The sequence below is a fragment of the Protopterus annectens genome, chromosome 8.part0, assembly GCF_019279795.1.
Source record: "Protopterus annectens isolate FY-2018-M chromosome 8.part0, PAN1.0, whole genome shotgun sequence".
NCBI classification, from domain to species: domain Eukaryota; kingdom Metazoa; phylum Chordata; order Ceratodontiformes; family Protopteridae; genus Protopterus; species Protopterus annectens.
This window is the reverse complement of record NC_056741.1, coordinates 1353217473-1353232984: the sequence shown is the minus strand read 5'-3', so window position 1 is coordinate 1353232984 and position 15512 is coordinate 1353217473. Positions and strand designations below refer to the sequence as shown.

The 15512-nt window shown below is 38.9% G+C and overlaps 1 protein-coding gene across 8 annotated transcripts in view; it reads right to left on the bottom strand.

The window, feature by feature from the left end:
- Positions 1–15512, bottom strand: part of PHLDB1 (pleckstrin homology like domain family B member 1) — a 2201164-nt gene that overhangs the window by 721988 nt on the left and 1463664 nt on the right. For 6 of the 8 annotated variants that reach the window (XM_044080920.1, XM_044080921.1, XM_044080924.1 and 3 more), the window contains 2 exons: positions 7955–8083; positions 5479–5634 (listed from right to left, as the gene is read on the bottom strand). In XM_044080920.1, coding sequence (XP_043936855.1) covers positions 5479–5634; positions 7955–8083 — 285 coding nt within the window. The remainder of the gene's footprint in view (positions 1–5478; positions 5635–7954; positions 8084–15512) is intronic. The other 2 variants (XM_044080925.1, XM_044080927.1) reach the window with 1 other exon arrangement.

The window sequence follows — 15512 nt, the reverse complement described above, 5'->3', positions numbered from 1 at the left end:
TAGCCCACCTAATCATGAAGGGATTCACATCTAGATCAGGGGAGGTCATCGTGCCTCTTTACTCATCCCTCATCAGGCCCATAATTGAGTACAATGCCCCTTTTGGGATGTACCTTACCAGACACCTGCAGCAACTGGAAAGACCCCAAAAGTACCTCACCAAGAGGATCAAAGGGCTCAAACAGATGCCATATGCTGCCCGGTTAAAGAAACTCCAGCTCTACTCAGTGGCATACCGCCTATTCAGAGGCGATCTGTGCCTGATGTATAAAGCCATGTCCAGCCCGGAATTAATGGACATGCTGCACCTCAGAAAATCCAAATTCCATCGAGCTACACGCTCGAGAGACTTGAACCTCAGCACTGAAATAAACAGGACATGCTGGAGGGACAGATTCATAACCCAGAGGCTCCCTTCACTCTGGAATAAAATCCCAGTCCAGGTTAGGCAGAGTCCCTCATTGACTCTCTTCAAGAGGAATCTTGATAAGTGGATGGGAGATCATAGGTTTACCCCGGGTATCACTTCTGTGTCTCTGTTAGACAGAGGCACAGTATACTAACCCTTGAAATAGGGCATAGCAAAATAAATTTAAAATGGGTGGCGAAAGCCAAACACATTCTGGCTAGGCTTATAAATACCCTAGGGCAGATAGCCTAGTATGAACCTATGAACCTATGTTCCACTGTTAATTAAATCACTAGTGTACATCTGCAGTAGTAAGCATTTACTGTTGTTGGTTATCAGATAGTCAAATCTTATTTTACTGACTTTGAAAATAAATCCACTACAGTTCACAGATTTACTCTTACACTTGTTAAAAAGCATTCATCTTCTTTTGTCTGTTTTTAAGCTGTTCAGGGTTAATGGGAGTCAAAGCCTATCCCAGAAAAGCATGGGAGAACCTGAGCTTTACTCAGCTAGCATAGGGCACAAGAAAAAGAACCAGTCCTGTATGGAATGCTGGACATGCACGTGTATAAGCATGTGTATAAACACAACCACACACACATATACACATGTACATGCTGCATGCAAACCTCCATACAGATTTCCAGGCTACCTAACAACATGTCTTTGAGATGTAACAGGAAACTGCAGCACCTGGGAAGAGTCCACACAGACAGAAATGACATGCATACTCTGCTCAGAAGGCACCCCAGCCAGGAAAATTTGACACATTAGATGTAGCATGTTGCAAATGTATATCAAGTCGTAAAATACAGCACAGTGCTGCACTGAAATCCATCAGGGTAGAACAGAAAACCTAAGTGCTACTTTGTAGCTGATCACCCTTTCGTTAACCTCTGAATGTTTGTAACGAAATCTAAAAAGGTCAAAGATATGGTCTTTTAAAGATGGGCACTATATCAGTAAAAATTGTCTTTGGAGTTACAGCCCAGTCTAATGGTGTTTTATACAGAGTAATGCCAGTTAGTATACCTGGAAAATTTCATGAATAAACACCGAATTATTCTGAATATATAGGTTTTTAAATACAGAGATCAAAAACAGCCAAACGCAGGCAGTATTCTGTGAACAGACCCACCTGAAAATGGTCCATACTTAAAGGGTCACATGTCAAAGCAATATAAGTAAACATCTACTGTAGATTCACAGCAGTGAGCACATTTACAAATCATTAATACAAGTGTGACTATATCCACTATGGGACTGAAGGATATGCTGAAAGAGCAGCATAAACTACAGTTCAGTGAACTGTTTCCTCAAGTCAGTAAAACAAATTCTGACTGCCTCAGCTTATCAGTACATTAGGTGAATGCTTTCATTATGAGTGCATGTGCACCCACACGTGTAAGGTAATGTAGGTGTCCATACTGATGTGGATCGCTCACCTATCCAGCTTCCCTCATGGCTGGGTTGCCAGAAAAGGGCACAGGCAACCCTCATGGCTGCCCAAATGACAGCCCCTCTGGACAGCTCTCACTCCTTTGATTATGGGAATCTCATCACCATAAGGAAACAAATAAGCTCAAGTTCAGTATGGGGAACCTTGATGGTTGGCAGGTATGTGGGTAAAAAGAACCTAAAAAAAGAAAAAAAAAACACAATTACATGTGGTAAAAATTTGACAACAGCCTATCACAACCACAAAGAAATACTTTAATAAGGTTATGACTGAAGATATGAAGTGAAAAAAATAAACCAGCTATCAGCACACTGCATTATAAAGTCACCAGAGTTAAAGTAGGACACAAAGCACTCAGTGGTGAAATGAGCTTAAGAAAGTTCCCAGCAGAGCAGGATCCACATGGGAGCAATGTGCATCAAGCAAGGTTCTATGGGGTGCTGATGTGAGATCAGCAGTAGACTTCGGATACAGCAGAGCACAGATAACTGAGATTGCTGGCCAGAAAAGAACGCATATACAAATGCTGTGATTTAATGTTCTATTTAGCCTTCCAAAAGGAGATGTTTAGGTGCCACTCCAGTGACTGAAACAGGCTGCGCCAAGAATAATCCTTCAAGAGAAAAATTATTTCAATCAATCTTATTAGGCAGAGAAAGGACCCTGCCTCTTTTATCCCAAGCCTGTTTTAAAGGCTCTTTTGCACAAGAAGTACTGCAAGATACACCCAATCAAAAGTTTAAGCAAGTTTAGAAACTAGTTGAGCATTGCCTTGGGTAGCATTAAGAAAGATCATGATAAGATCAATGGATATGACAAAGTAACTGAATTTCTAGCCTTGCCAAGAAAGGGATTATCCCAAGGATGTGAGGGATGTCACAGAACATGACCATATCTAAAGAAATATAAGTGAAGGAATATACCTTCTCCTATTACTCAAATTTTCCTTCTTCTGAAAAAAAATGGAGATGAATCAGTCTTCATGCAATAATTTTAATCCAAAATAGCCCTTACTGTTTTTTTAAGATACCTGTTCAGCAATAAGTTTGCCCGACAATGTCTCTGACATTCTAACAGCAGGCTGTCAGATAATAAAGCTTCTCAAAAGATAAAGGGTCACCTAACAATGTTGTTGATTCTAGTTTAGATGTTGGGTAAGAAAAGTCTATTCTGCCCAGCAATGGAAATGTTGAAGAAAGCTGCTTCCCCCAATGACTATTTTCAGAAAACTGTGGAAGCAGAGTCTCCAAAGACATCAACAAATGAATATAGTGACTCCTACTGATAGTAGGTCTATAAACCTCTTTGACTGGGGGGGGGTGACATAGTGGGATCAAGCCGTGAAATGTAATAGGTGTTTCATATGACAGAATGGGGCGTACATTGAGGTTTGTTATATTATGTCTCTAATAATGGCATCATCTGTGTCTTTTTCTTTTTAAGAATGGAAAAACAGAAACTGTGAGTGTCCATGCGGCCCTAAATAAAAACATAAAACCACCAAAAGGCTCACGTAGTGCCGAACCAACACCAGGGACCACACAGAGTAAATTAAAAAATTGTAAGGAGCCAAACAAACTCAATCCAAAGCAGATGAATGCTATAACAACCACTAGGAACAAATACTGAGTCTTTTACTGATAAAAAGACATCAAAACCTACCTTTTTACATTCATTAGTAATTACTTATAGTGGACACGTGAAAAATATAGTGGACACGTGAAAAATATAAAAGTAATCATCACTAAAAATTGGAGTATTTTTAAGACGAATGATGGTATTTACAAGGCTCTAGGTACATCCCCTTCTTTTCTGTTCAAAATGGGTAAAAATTTAAAACAATTATTTGAGTAGTAATATATTTCTTCTACAAAAGCTGCACATAAGGGCACACGGAAGTATGGATCATGCTACCAATGTAGCTGTATTCTTGAAGGAAAAGGACGTTACTGTGAGGAATCCTCCATTTAGGATAACCTTGGGTGATGGCAATTCTGGCACAAAGGGGGTAATTTTGACAACTATAAATGTTCCTATTACTATATAGGTAAAACTGAGCAGCAATTTTGTAAAAATATATTAGCACCTTTATGTTATTTGTAAAGGCAACAAGAATAATTCATTATGCACGCACGCTGAGATATGCGACAGCTTGACAAAGTTTCTTTCTGGCATTACAGAAGTGGTGCCAGTGGACAACAGAGGAGGTTCTTGGGAGACAAAATTAGAAATGAGGGAGTTATTATGGCACTTAAAACTGAATGCCTCTAATGACAAAGGGTTGAATGAACATATACCTATAGCACCATTTTTAAAGTATAGAACAGCTCAACTTTAATATGTACTTATTGCTTTGCTAGTTTAATATTGTAACATTTTAATATTACTTTAACATATATAACTTGTTTTTAAGGTTATGTGCAATTTATTAGATGTTTTTATAATGCATCTTAACACTTTATTTTCATATGTCTTTGATAGAAGAACTGATATAAAATTAAACTAAGTACTGTGCTTTTAACTTAATTGCTTTTATTTTCATTAACTTGATTGTACCATGTGACTTTTTCATACTATTTAATTAATGGCAGTGCTACTTGTGAACGGTTTTGATGAAGTCCTGAAACTACAGGATGGAAGGGCTTACTGCTTTTATTGTTTTTTTTATATTATTATTATTATTATTATTATTATCATTAATTAAAATAAACTGCATTTCAACATTCCTCATGGTTGTTATAGCACTCCTCTGCTTTGGATTGAGTCTGTTTGGCTCCTTAAAGTTTTTTAATTAAGGATTTACTCTATGTGGTCCCTGGTGTTGTTCTGGCACTACGGGCACCTTTTGGCGGTTTTACTTCTTAAGAATGAACAATGACAAGAAGTGTTTTTCTTTTTTCTGACTGCTTCTTTTCTCTGTTTTCCAAAGCTTACCTGAAGACCGTAACACACTGCTCTAAGACTACACTACTGACATTGTTTTGTTTTTTTTTTTTTTTTTACAGTAAATGAACGATTTTTGTTCATGGCCTGCTTCAGGACAAAAAATGGAAGCTGTTTCAGTGCTGGAACACCTTTAAACTTTTAGATAATCTAAAATAATAACACCAGCAAACATAAAACAGCCCTATTTGAGCTTATTCAGATGGAGATGTCTGCCTTTTTCTACACTGATCCTGAACCTTGTAATAATAATTCAAGAAAGTCTTTATCAGATAGTGCCTGCTGGTGGCACATGTGAAGGATCCACAGGCTGAGACTGCCCCCAAAGACCAACTACATACAATTTGAATGCCATACTATCAAATTAGGGAACTGCATTAAACAAATGCTAAAAGTGATCAAAACAACATAAACTGAAGTAAATTTAAAAAAGCAGTAGATGCTTATTTTGTAGGGAGAAATATTATGACTATATCACAGACTACATGGTACTCCAGTATAATAGCTACAATGTTTACAGTCTAGTTTATCGAAGGCACACACCTGTCTGCCCCTTCACATACAAATTATAATCTTTTTCCATTAATTTCAGATTATTATACTAGACAGAGTGAGAAAACTGTCATCTTACTTCCAACAGTGTCCCTGTCTTGTCTTTCTGTACCTTTCTCTTGTTGATGCTGTGGTGATATTCTGTCTTCTCCTGTTGCAGCTGTTGACTCATATTTTCCCTCTCTTCTTCTAATCGGCTCTCCTTCTCCAGCTGTTGGAACTCAAGATCTTCAAACAGTTTAGTTTCACTCTCCAAGGTCTCAGCCTCCTAAAGAAACCAGAGAAATCAGACCATACTCAGAACCACCCCAGCAAAGAACAGCAAAGTTCCACTGTTTTCCACTACAGCATCCCATTCTGAGCAGTGTGAAGCTGTAAGGGGCACCACACTTTCAGGTTTGTATACTTTCCAGACAACGTACCTTTTGTTTTGTCTCTTCTAATACAGCTAAATTTTATACTTTTGCTTTATTAATGTCGTGTAGTAAAATTAAATCAGTCCTTGGTGTTAAAAGATGGGAACCAGTGGAAATCAGATAAGTCATAGGAAACACACTGCCACATGCTACCATATACATTTACTCCCACTTGCACAGTTGTATCAAAAAGGCTTGTCAGACACTTACAACATTTCATGCACCATAAGGGATTACTATGATTAATCCCACCCAATGAATAACTTGATTTTTATGCCTGTCAATGACAACAAAAGCATCAGACAGCCCCAAAATTAACTACCAGCAAATCAGAGAAGCAAAATATGAGAAGGTTCTTCTAAGTCAACTCAGTCTCCCTGACTTCTATTAACTAATGAGCATTATATCAGCCTGGAAGTTCAGGGCAGATAATAACAGCATGCCTCAAGAAATATATCACATACTTCAGTCTGCACTACAGTGCTTTGCGCTACTACACAGAATGGAATTGGCTCCATTTTGTTTCTGCAATGGTAAACAGTTGAATACAACAAAAAGGGAAATGTCTCAGTGATGGTACAGTAAAACAGCACTCTGTTAAGATTCATGATAGGGGAGTCATTCCACACTGCCAGATAAGAGGGGTCTGGAGTGCAATACTCCCAGGCAGAGAAACTTTACGTAGGTCCACGTTACTGGAGGAAAATAATCCGGTACTGCCAGATCATAGAGCTGGGGTATTCTGGAATCTTATTGTACATTATTACTGCAGTTTTCCACACAGTAGAAAAAAAATACCTTCCCACAAGGTGGAGCATGCTTTTCATGTCATGCAGTACAAAATCATCTTATAGGACAAAATAAATTGTACCTGCTCTATGGTATTACGTTATGGTATGTCAACTAATACAACACTGACCAAGATTCATGTCTCCAAGGTTAGGCACTATATAAGCAGGAGTAATAAGGGAAGAAGGGTTAACAGTGCCATTCATCCTTCAAGACTGGAAAGGTGTTCCAGTTATCAAAGGGACTACAAATTGTGTGCAGAGGTACTGCTGAAGTTTGAGAGACCAGAGGTCTACCTTTGACCCAAATTATTTTCTGTAGTGCTGTAAAAAACGGAAAAGTCTGATACATGATGACTCTAGGCCAATGCACTTCTCACACTCAGCAGTGACAAAACTATTTGAGTCTGTCCCGTTCAGCTGCAAACATCAAGATTATCTTTTTTCCTGACATTAACTTCAGATTATAGTAGACAGACTGAACAAACTAGCATCTTACTTTTAATAGTGTCCTGCTCCTTTATAATGTTACAGTCATTAATAAAGTCCAAGGTGGTTATTTGACCTGATGAAGATCTTACAGCCAGCCATCTAGTGTTTAAGAAACCTGCAACTTCTGCTTCAAAAATGCCATGCTCTAGCCATAAGACCTTATCACCAGTCCCTGGATACCCATCATACATTTCCCACCAAAGACAGAAAACTATGCCTAAAATTTGTACAAAAACATAATTTAGTATCAAAAATATACAATGGACAACAGTGACAAAACAGAGTCTACTTGTATGATGAGGCCATGTGTCCTTTGTATATATATTAAAACCAACAAAAAAAGAGCACAAAGCCACACAGATAAAAAGCACAAAGAGAGGAGTCCCCAGTATGTCATCTCTATGCCAAAACAAATCAAAATAAAGGTGGACAAAATTCCTTGTTTTACAAGAACAAAAATGACAGCCTTTTTTCAAGATCTATAAACATTTTGTTTTCCTTTTCTTGCAGCAGTAGGTCAGGCAGTACACTACACATAAGAAATTAATTAAGATGCAGTATGTTCTTAGCAAAAGGAAAAATAATTAAATGGAAAGCTTACTATATGACACAGCATAAGTGATGTGAAGCTGGGTTAAGCAAAGCAGCTGAAACCAAGACACATAACAAAACACTTTCAGTCATGCAGAATCCATTCCAGACAAAGTTCAAGCTAGCTCAGCTTCACACTACCATCTTACCACAAACCAAGGCCAAGCCAGGACTGCCCGAGTGATGGTTAGCCCTGAAAGTAAATACCTGGAACCAATCATATGTTGGAGGAAGACAAGGGAGGGGGAGTAGGTCATGTGATCCAGAAAGGAACCAATCAGGTGTTGAATGGGACACTGACCCTTTTCAGCTGGTCCTGTATCTGCTCCCTCACTGATTCAGGGCAGTTATCAAGCTGGCTCTTGTGCTCATTGTAAAGCGATTGCAGCCTCTCTAGTTCTTTTCTCTCAGCATCCAGCATTGCCCTTTCCTGAGTCAGGGAGAGAACAAAAGAAAAAAAGAGAGAAAAACAAAACACACTTCTCAAATCCACGCCATGCAGAAGCTGCAAGATTAGAACAGTGGTTCAGCCAGAGAAGGTTGAGGTCAAATATCTCCCCACCACCCACTACTCAAAACACACAGTTTATTTCTTGTTTCTTGTATTGACACCTTTCAATATTGAAGTAGAAAAAAATTAATGCTTGACTGTCCCCCACAAAACTACTTTTGACACAGAACACAGTTATGGTACACATCTGATTGAAAAATGCTCCATTAACAAACTACCTGATCCAGCTGAACAAAATCTAAAAATGTGCTTTCTTTCAGTATACTGGCAGAGGATTCTGGATGATTAGTTATATGTCACAAGGTTTTAATATACAAAGGTTAAAGACTGAGGTGACCATCACTGCAACAACCTGAAGATATGTTTAACAACCTTGTCAACACACAACTACTCATATGCTCTTGTTATAGTACTCAGACAGGTACACAAACGTAACTCCTACCTTAAATGCTTTGCTCCTTAAAAAGGGATTACTTTAGTATCAGTTTGCCTTGAGCAAATCATGCATATACAACTGACAAATACAAGCAATTATTAAGCAATTAATAATTAATAATTAATTAAGTTAAGCAATCTTTAATGTGACATTCTGATGACAGCGTAATATTCCCCCTGGCCTTACATCAATGATAAAAAATCCCCACTATGAATGGAAATCATTCCATTACAAAGCTCTACACTTCAAATAACAGTTATCAGTTCATATGTGAGAAACACCCTCCTTGATGAGTCCCATGAATGAGGTCTTCCTTCTTAATCACAATTTGGCATCTTTTTTTTTAAGTTCTTGCACTCAGGAATGAACAGCTGTACATTTACAAGGATGTACTCTATGACAAATGCATCGCCTATAAGAGCTCACTCCTCTCCGTGTCCACAAGTTCATTCCTAAACACTAGCACAAGCACCTACCTGCAATTTAAGAAAGTGTAATGAAGATTTATCACCTACCACAGCCAACTAGCAGTATATTAGCATACACTTGCTTGTTTCATTAGGAACTTCCTGAAACTGGATGGAGAGACTATCCGCATCTATGAGAGAGGATGGATGGTATTCCTGATCCATCTAGAAGGGTTCTCTCATAGATTAAATGACATGCAAGACAGCACCTATTATACCCAATATCAAAGACATTGTTTGATGGGTTCTAGGTCTGATATGAATCTCAAGCACTAAGCCACAAGGATGGAAAGAACTGCATTGCAGAAGCACTGCAGTTCAGTAGCCAGAATCATGGATGTAGCCTCAACAAAAGAGGCCCGACATCCAGACCTGTGGTCAAGCCCATAAAGCTTGCAAAAAAAGAAGCACCACAGACCAAATCACTGCAGTGCTAATGTCTGCAGAATGGTATTATAAAGCAAACACTGGAGGTAGCTACTCCCAGACTGGTGCAGACTTTGACCTCAGCTAGTGGACAAAGCAGATCAATGACAGAAGAGAATGCAGCTGTCACTCTACTACGAGTTAATTAACTATGAGTCCCTCCCACACTGGAGCCAAGCAGATAGAGAACTGATCAATCTAATTAAACCACAGTAATGTTTTAGGGAGATCCGTGTAGCTGGTGCACCTCCATGGGTGGAAGGGCCCTCTCTATACATTTACGTAAAAAAAAATTAAATTACTTTCTATCAAGAAGTTGGCCATAGGAGGTAGAACATGACTCAAGAAAGGAGTCAAGACAGTGCTCCACTCTTGTGGAGCTGAAGCTCCAGGATCTTTCTGACAGGAACAGAGTTACCAGAAAGTGAATGTAAACCAAAAAAGAACAACACTCCCAAACTCACAAGCTAAATAATGTCAAACAAGAAGTCCAGCTACCTATAAGGGAAATGGAGAAGAAGTACTTGCAAATTAACTGTTTCACCAACCAGAGCTGGGCTTCCATCCTGCATTTCACTAAGCAAAATGGGCAGGGGACTGCAGGAACTACCCATTCTCAAATCCTCATACTTAGGGGGAAAAAAAGTTGCAGGAGTATAGGCATCTGAACTGAGGGACATATGTAACTTACTAGCAGGGGCAGCAAGGGTGTGTCATCAAAACTGAGAAATATTTCCACTTGAAGGCCTAAGTGAAAGGCCTCCAAGCATTTTCAAACCATGTGTGTGTGTGTGTGTGTGTGTGTGGGGGGCAAGAAAAATAGCCCTTGGACAGGCATGAGGAAGATAAAGTTTTTATCCAACTCATGAGACTTGTCCCTGGCTACGAGCAGGAAATGTCTCCTACACTGCAATACCCAACTCTGCCACTGAAAGGTACCAAGATTAAGATTGATTTTCTTCCCTAAAATCTCTGATAAGGCATAAAATCTGTCAGACTAACATAAAATACACAGGAATGGCTTCAGCCATAAAAGGCAGAATATGACTACCTCAATCCCCTAGTCCCATGCAGTAGCACAGAACAAGACTTTGATCCCCCTAATGGAGGAAGGGTTGAGTTTATATCTCAGAATAGTACCATCCCGGATATGCAGTAGCAACCCCCCACCCCATTTTATAAATATACACTATAAGTGACAGATGTGCCCTCTCTAATGGCAACACTCTAAATGCTTCCCTCAGTGTGCCATCACATTGTAGAATAATACTTTCTTTTTAAGTTGAGTAGGAAAAAGCTTAAATGTGTCAGCTTTAGGCCAGGAAAAAAGTCATCCACCTCTTTCACAAGTGTAAATGAAATATTCATAAATAAATTTTATTTACAATGCTCCTCTGGGGAAAAAAGTAATCTAAAGTATTACTTCAAAGTTAGCAGACTTAGCAAACTCACTGCATGTGATAGAGAAAACATTTTCTATCACAAACTTATAATAGAATAACAGCAAAGGTACAGTGTTTCAACAGGTCGTGTGCATGGCCAGTTAAGGAGTCTGTCATTACAGACTGTTAAGTCACAGAAACCATGCCCAACCTGCTCAAAACTGTAGGGTGGTGGTACCTTGGAATATAACCAAGATTTCAACTATTTTCTAATAAAGGAGTTTCTGCAACTGTAACGTTTAGCCATACGATGTCTTAAAGGACACACAGTTTTGACATAAATGATAAACAATTGTCTTTTAAAATTGCCTATCTGGGTCTTCTGAGGCAAGTGTTAAGTAACAAACTACAGGAGTTGTTCATAATATTCTTTATACAATACTAAATTAAACAGTTGTTGATGCAAAAAGTGAAAAGAATGCCCCTGAAATTTTTCTTGGAGTTGAAAACGCCTATTATAACATCATGAAAGACTGAACTGACTTTACCTCACTTCCAAAATTAGTGTATAGGCTAGTTAGTATACGTCCATGTTAACTGCAACAACTTGAAAGTCTTCTGTTCTAAAAGTGTAAGTTGTCAACTGTGTCTTGCATGTGAAAACACTTTACACTGAAAATTAACATGCAATGACATAGCAGTGAAACAAGAATGTAAGTAGTTGCACTTCTGAAAAGGTTGTTTTTAATTATTCAAAAAACTTAGATGATGTATGCAAATTACTGTCCAAAACCTACCTTGACATAATTTACTGAGTGTAGTCACACAGAAAAACTAAGCAAACTAAAATATCAAAAAAATACAATCATCACTGTTTTTCATCACTGTTTTTCAAAACTACAGGAGTATAAAAGGAAATGAAATTAAACCCAAAAAACAAAGGAAAGTGCAGTCAGACAGATACTTTAATGACAGATGTGAAATGTAAACTTGAATTATTCTTGTCATTTTAAAGTACTAATCTTCTAAAACAGTGTTAAAGCAAATTTGCAGTTTTTAAGAATCTGAATACGAGTGCATGGGAGCCAGTTGACTGAATACAACTTGTTCAAAAATCATTTTGGCAGAGAAATTATGGAGAAACAACTTTTGGGGACAATGTTATTTTTCCTTTTTTTTTCCCACTGTTGTGCGACATTGATGTAGGTATATACAAGTTCTGTGGGGGGGTCTCCCACATGGGGGGTACAGGGTATAGCTTACCCTCATACAAAAAAAGCAATCTCTCCATGGTTCAGTGGAAGTTATTTCAGCATAATTTTTTCACTGAACTGACCTTCCCCTAATGGGTGGCAGGTTTAACTGATGCACACTAATGAGTAACATTCTAATGTGTGATTCCTGTCTTTGAAATTAAAGATCAAGACTCTACCTTAGGCAGTTTTCCTTTCCCAATGATGCACTAAGTCACAGTTACTATATATGAATCATAGGACTATGGAAAACACAACCTCCAATGTTGCAGACTTGCAGATGCAAAGCCCCCATGCAAAAAAAAAGCATTTTTTTTAAATGATTTTTGTGTTTTTCATTTCTGGTTTTCTTTGGAAATATTGCTCTTCTGAAATATCAATTATGAGCACCAATCACAAAAGAATATTTCTTCTGTCATCGAACAGAATACATCTGGTAGGCCTCAAACAAGTATACTTGAAGATATATACTACAAATATACAGAAATCTGTAAAATGGACCGCAGTACTCATGAGGGTAAATACAAAATTCTATGTATATTCTTATTCAAAACAGTGTGTAATAAGAAAACTGGCTAAATGGCCATCACATTTTACTACAAAATATTCCAGACACCGTATGTTTTTATTGAGATTTACTTCTCTGTAGCTCAATCAAAATCTAAATAGTTTATGCATGCAAGAAGGTTACTGGCCATGCTGTCAGTGACCTGACCTCATTCTGAGGCCCAGATGCTGAAGAGATGGCTTGGATGAAACAATGGAATATGGTAATTTAATGTATTGAGGGACACGTCACCACCACAGTGACTCCTAAGATCCACATGGGCACTCCAGTCATAAGACTTGAACTGAATCTGAAGTGCCATCATCTTTATGTATCAAGGGTTCACAAAAGCATATGTGTCTGAAATATGAAACAGTCAGTAGATTCAGTAATGTGAAACAAACAGGCAAATACACTTCACCTACTGCCAATAAATAATAAGCAATGAACAAGGGTATGGCCTCTAGATCCACACTGCTGTAAGCCAATTAAGCAAGCAATGACTGGCCTTAAGAGTGCATAGTAAATGTACACTACTGCCTTGGGTAATAGACAACACTTTCCACAACCAAACAAGCTTTACAGTGTACAGATACAGACCACAGGTGTAATACCCCTTTCCCCAGGAGTTAACCCACTTTAGACTAAGCCCAGTGACTTCTTGTGTAATCTTAGCAATAGTAACTTGTCCAAAATTATTTTGCGCACACACGCAAACACAAAATACTTTTTATAAATGGGGGGAGGGGGTAAATACAGTTGCTTAAGTCCTACTTACCTGTTACTGTACATGTTCGAATTTCACACTGCCTCAGAAGCATATGGGGTCTGCACACATATAAATCCACAGTGGCAGCTTTTCAGAGCTCAGAATCCCCTCCTCTGACTTAAGGTCCTCCCATCCAGGGAAGCCTAATCCCTGTCACAGAAGGTAAGTTGTTCAGGCTTTTAGTGTTAAGCAGGAAGAACCAAGAAGGACCACAAGCAAAAACTGCCTGAAACCAACCAATTTGCAGACACAAAACACCAGTGCAAATTACCAATGCCAACCAGTAACACAACAAGGTTAATACCATTGAACTACATGAAAAATAAGGTGGATAGTGGGTGGTTGGTGCCACTGAGGCAGTGTGAAATTCAAACATCTACTGTTACAGGTATTAGGACTTATTTAACTGCATTATGTTTATCAGTCACACTGTCTCAGAGGCATATGGGTAGACTCTCAAAGTTTACACTACCTGGGAGGAGGAACAATAATGCTCCAGGAGTCCCTGGAAAATGGTTTTCACAAAGCCTGGTCTAGAACTGAACAAGAGTCCAGTTTGTAGTGCTCTGTAAAGGTATGAACAGAGAACCAGGTTGCTACCCCTAGAGTGCTTCTAGAGTCCACTCCTTTCCAATATACCATCAGAAAAGATAAGGCTCTGGTGGAATATGCCTTAACTTTGCCTTGAACAGATTTACCATGGTGGGAGTAACAAAAAAAACAATAGAAGAAAACAACCAATGAACAACTGTTTGCTTAGGGACTGGCTGACCCTTCTTAGCCCCAGAAATAGGAAATATACAGCTGTTAAGCTTTCCTGAAAGCCTTAGTTCTGTTAAGGTAGTACCGGAGCTGCCTATGTATATCCAAGGTATGCAGAATCTTCTCTCCCTAGTTTTTTAGGTCATGGAAAGAAAACTGGGAGATTGAAGGCTTGATTTGGTTAATTCAGATCAGAAACAACTTTTGGCATGCAAGAAGGATTAGTATGTAAACCAATCCTGTCCTTACGGAAAATCAAATAAGGTTACATCAGACAAGGTTGGCCAGCTATGAGAGTTTGCGGCTCAGAGACTCGCCTTGCAGATGTCAGAGCAATAAGCAAACCAGTTTTCAAAGTGATGAACCTAAAATGAGCCTAAAAGGCCAGATCAAAAGGAGAGAATGCCAGTTCTCCAAGAGCAATGTTGAGATCCAGGCAGGAGGAGGAATTTTCATTTGAGGAGTTCTCAAGTGCAGTACTCCTTTCATAAACTATTTGACAATGAAAAGAGAAGAAATAGGGGAATCCATGTGGAAACAAATTGAGATGTCTGCAAGATGCATCTTGATAAATGCAAAAGATAAGCTATTGTTGAGTATCTCACACAAACATTTTAAAACCAGAGGGATAAACACCATACCGGGCCTCTGATATCGGTTAAGCACCAGCTAGAAAACCTCTTCCACTTGTAAAAGTACAGTTGTGTACACTTACCATAAATGTAGATGTTCGAGTGTATTCACTGTTGTAGTCATCACACTTGGGTTATCTGCCTGCAGGTAGCCCTCAGTCGACCCGAATACCAGAGACTTAGTATTTCTGCGTCGGTTGCTGTCGCTCCAGGTCTGAGGAGCCCGAAGCAGAAGCAGTTTGCATAAGTCCCAGTTGGCCGCTACCTGAGTTTTCGTTATCGAATTGAATTATCCTGAAGTCTTCTAAAGCTAAGTACCCCGTTGGGGATCCTTTTTTCTTGCTCTAACCGATTTCAGAAAAAGTTAACAATTGTCTTGCCTATGGAAAGCAAATACCACACCGAGATTTTCATTCTTACTGAGTCACCTGTTTAGGGGTATAAAAACAGGCAGCCGATGCCATTACATCAGTTTTTCTTGCCCCAAATGTCAGGAGCCCCGCAGTAGGGAGCTAAGCTATGGTGGAAAAATCTCCGCCATTAAAAAGTAAATACCAATACCCCTGCAAGGGGTGAGTAGTATACAGAGAGGAGAGAGAGTGAGAAGGGGGCTGGAGGGAAGGAAACCAGGACTGCAACAGTGAATACACTCGAACATCTACATTTATGGTAAG